Source organism: Morus notabilis, unplaced genomic scaffold, assembly GCF_000414095.1.
Source record: "Morus notabilis unplaced genomic scaffold, ASM41409v2 Scaffold193, whole genome shotgun sequence".
Classification (NCBI taxonomy): Eukaryota; Viridiplantae; Streptophyta; class Magnoliopsida; order Rosales; family Moraceae; genus Morus; species Morus notabilis.
The window spans coordinates 272351-276037 of NW_010357324.1; the positions used below are offsets into that span (position 1 = coordinate 272351).

General features: G+C 33.3%; 1 protein-coding gene across 3 annotated transcripts in view; it reads right to left on the reverse strand.

The window, feature by feature from the left end:
* The window catches only part of LOC21399880 (oxysterol-binding protein-related protein 4C), a 7538-nt gene continuing 3851 nt past the window's right edge, over positions 1 to 3687 (reverse strand). For 2 of the 3 annotated variants that reach the window (XM_024168439.1, XM_024168435.1), the window contains exons 4-7: positions 3260 to 3356; positions 2449 to 2740; positions 1828 to 1930; positions 1 to 300 (exon numbers count right to left, since the gene is read on the reverse strand). In XM_024168439.1, the coding sequence (XP_024024207.1) occupies positions 46 to 300; positions 1828 to 1930; positions 2449 to 2740; positions 3260 to 3356 (747 nt within the window). In that variant the 3' untranslated portion in view covers positions 1 to 45. The remainder of the gene's footprint in view (positions 301 to 1827; positions 1931 to 2448; positions 2741 to 3259; positions 3357 to 3687) is intronic. The other variant, XM_024168445.1, reaches the window with a different exon arrangement.

Here is a 3687-nt window from a genome sequence, read left to right on the forward strand (position 1 = left end):
TATATATGTGTGTGTTTATATATATATATATATATATATCAACAGTTAAAAGGGTACAACAATTGAAGCTGGTGGGACAATCTTTTCCTTTGGTGAGCAGTCCCACCCATCTTCCTTATTATAAGACACAATAAAATGCTTAGGGATCCATGTTTCACCTCTTGATTTTCTCTCTCTCAAAAGCTCCCTCTGTCTTTCCTCAACAGTCTTTTTTGCTTCTGTTGCTTTTCCCCACTCTCCACTTAATATTCCTTGGCTCACCTCACCCCATACTACGGCTGCTTCACTTGGCAACACTCCCTATATATCACATTGAAGAATAATATTGCAGTCACAATTAATTATATTGAAGGACTAATTATGTTATTAAATAAAATATTTCCGGTTTTTTTTTTTTGGGCAAATACTTTATTAGGATTATAATTTCATAAATGCCCCAAACTAAATAATGTAGTTCAACATGCATGCCTCTCGAATTTCAGAAAGAGTTAATATCATCCTTGAAATATACATATAAAATTGTTCAAGACATCCCCTAAAGATTTTGTGTCAACTTTCATTATGATTTTACTTAAAATCAATATTTTGGGGATATTTATGAAATTATAAGTAGTATCAAGTTATCATTTTGTTAGTATTAGAGACAGAGGGAGTGCTTTAAACAATTTTATATAATTTAAGGGGCTAAATGAACTCTTTTAAAATTCAAAATAAATGTTGAACTATGTTATTTAGTTTAGGGACATTTACGAAATTAATCCTAATTATTACAATTTGAGCTCAAGGTATACTTTCTAACAAGTAGGTGCACTAATTGTCAAGTTGTAGGGTATATATGTGGTCTCGTATAAATAGGAAACCGAAGAATGTGTTGAATGGATGGATAAAAACATTTCAAATGTCAAAGTGTTAAATGGATGAAGTTCTAGTCGTAAATGATTTGGAAGAAAAACAAAATGACATTTTTTAGCTGCCAGAGTTTTAGAGAGAAAGTCAGAGAGAGGTGCTCTGCAACAAGTTTAGAAGAGGAGTTCTCTAGGGTCTGTGGTCTGACTATTTATCAGTCTGCCGGCCTCTAACGTTCATTAAAAAGATCGCAGAGATCACTGGCGTGGAGTTTGTGCCGACAGAAGTGTGGATAGTCACCGAAATAGACTTCTTCAAGGGGAAGCAGATTCGATCTTCTACCTTATATCTAAGACACTCGCTGTGGGATTCCGTTAAAACTCTGGAAACTAGATCGTGGAAGGGAGGCAAGGAAAGTGGTCCAGAGCATGGGAGTCGCCGCTCATTGGCGGCGGCGCATAGGTCCCACACGCCGCCGCATCTCCGATGCTTTTGTCATCGTTTCAAGAGCTTTTATCTGGTGCTGCTCCTACTGTGCTTCACATACCTCTAGCGTTGAGACATTTGATTTTGCTGGTTTGATTTCTTAGGATCTTTATAGAGTTTTTTATATTTTTACGTTTTATGTTTTTATTTGTGTTACAATAACGGTGATGGTATTCTCATCTACCGGTGTTTGGTCTTGACTAAAGGGTGGTCTCCCTACTGCTCTAAGTCTGAGTTACTTAGTTCATTTTAGGATTGAGGTGTGGTTCATCTTGAGTCGTTTTGAAGTGGCCGAATCCTGTTATAGCGTTACTAGTCAGAGGAATTCTCTCTGTCATTAGAAAAAAAGTACGTTTGTATTGTCTATTCATTTGAGATGACTCTGATTTTATCCTTTATCTTAGCCCTTAGTGACTTTTTAATGATATGCTACTGCCTTTTAAAAAGAAATAATTGAAGTCGTATATATATATATATATAGCAATTTCTAGTTACCTTTGGATCCTTAACAATTGGAGTTTTAAGTCCGCAGAGGACTTCTTTTGCGTTGTATATAACTCTGGTTTCACCGCTATCAAGGTCCTTCAGTGTAATAGTTCTGCATCAAGGAAATTCAAAAAATATACATAACAAAGAAATAAAAGCATATTAGAAGATAAAGAATATACAATAGAATGCCGAATATTTTGGAACCTCTTCTGGTATTTTTCATGACTGAGAGACAGAACACATGTATGTAAACTTTCGGCAAACAGAGAATAAGATAGTTAAACTGTATTCATATCAGTATAATATCGGTTATATATATATATATATATATATAACCGATATTATACTGATATGAATACAAAGGTTCAAACCAGAACCTTATTATAGTAGCGTATTTTTTTTTTTCACTTCCTACCTTAGAATTCTCAATATATTAGAATTGTATGATTTATGAGTGAAAAATTAATGTATACCATGCCGGAAGCACTATGAGAGGTAGGTATTTGTATAGAATAATTTACTATAGAAATAAAATAAATAAAATAAAAAAACTACTAAAATAGTAAGTTCCAAATAAGTACTATGAGAGTAATATTTTTTTTATTTTTATTTTTATTTTTTGTTTACCTGTCCCAATGGCCACCAATCTCGTAAAGAGGCTTCAATGAAGACGAATCAAAGATCTTTCCCTTGATTGATCTGGCATTTCCTCTGAGTCCTAAAAACGATTTTCCTCCGTAGGTTAACTCGGCTTCAAGACCCGTCTCCGGGCATCGGATTCCGCAAGTGCCAATCCATTCAATTGCAGGAACAGGCAAGAACTTTACCCAGATTTTTGGAGAGCTCAATGTATACGTTTCTCCATGATTAAGGAGCTTCAACTTCCTTTTTCCATGCATTACGACTTCCACTGAAGTGCCTGCATTATTAGCTCTCATTAATCAATCCAAACTGAGAATGAACATATTTAACAAATTAAAAACAAAACAAAAAAAGAAAGGAAAGTGAGACCAATTAGTATTCTGATAAATAATTTATCTTATAGAAACTAACAGTCTGTTTGGTGGGAATGAAAACTGGAAGGAAAAAAATGTTGGAGAGATTTTAGGATGAAAATTGATAAATTGAGATGTTTGGTAAAAGGAAGTTTGAATGGAAAGGAAATTTGGGTGGAAAAATTAAGGAATGGGTCTCATTATATTTCTTCTTTCTACAAGTTGACAGAAAATAGAATGGAAAATGCAGACAGCTAATTAAAAAGATATGGTTAAAAATTCTTATAACTACTTGGATAAAATGGTAATTGTTCTCAAAATAATTCTTCTATTCTTTTTTTTTTTTGGGATATCTCTAATTTACATTCTCATATAATATTTTTTTTACTGACCTTGTAACAAGATAAATATGTAATCATCAAAATAAAAACAAGCATAAATACCGTAAAATTTGGGAGTTGGATGTAGACAACATAGAACTTCAAGGTTGTCTTTCTCATCAGTTGCATACAGGGCAGTAACTGGTGGGTGATGTGAAATCTGCTAACATTTTGCAAGAATAAGCAACTAGTACACTAGTTAAATTAGCAACAATAAAAAAAAAAAAAAAATGAATGAAACTTTTTTTGAAAGCATCTTACACACAAGAGTAGAGCAACAATAAAAAAATGAATGAAACATATTACGAGAACAGGAGATACTAAGCCCCGTTCATTTCGTTTATTCGAGTTTAGAATTCAAGTTGAGATGTGACTTTATGTGAGAGCTTTTTACTGTAGCAAAAAAATTAAATGTGATTGTTTGTGAGAGCTTTTTACTGTAGAAAAACGTAAATTCTAAACTCGAATTAACGAAGTAAACGGAGCCTAAG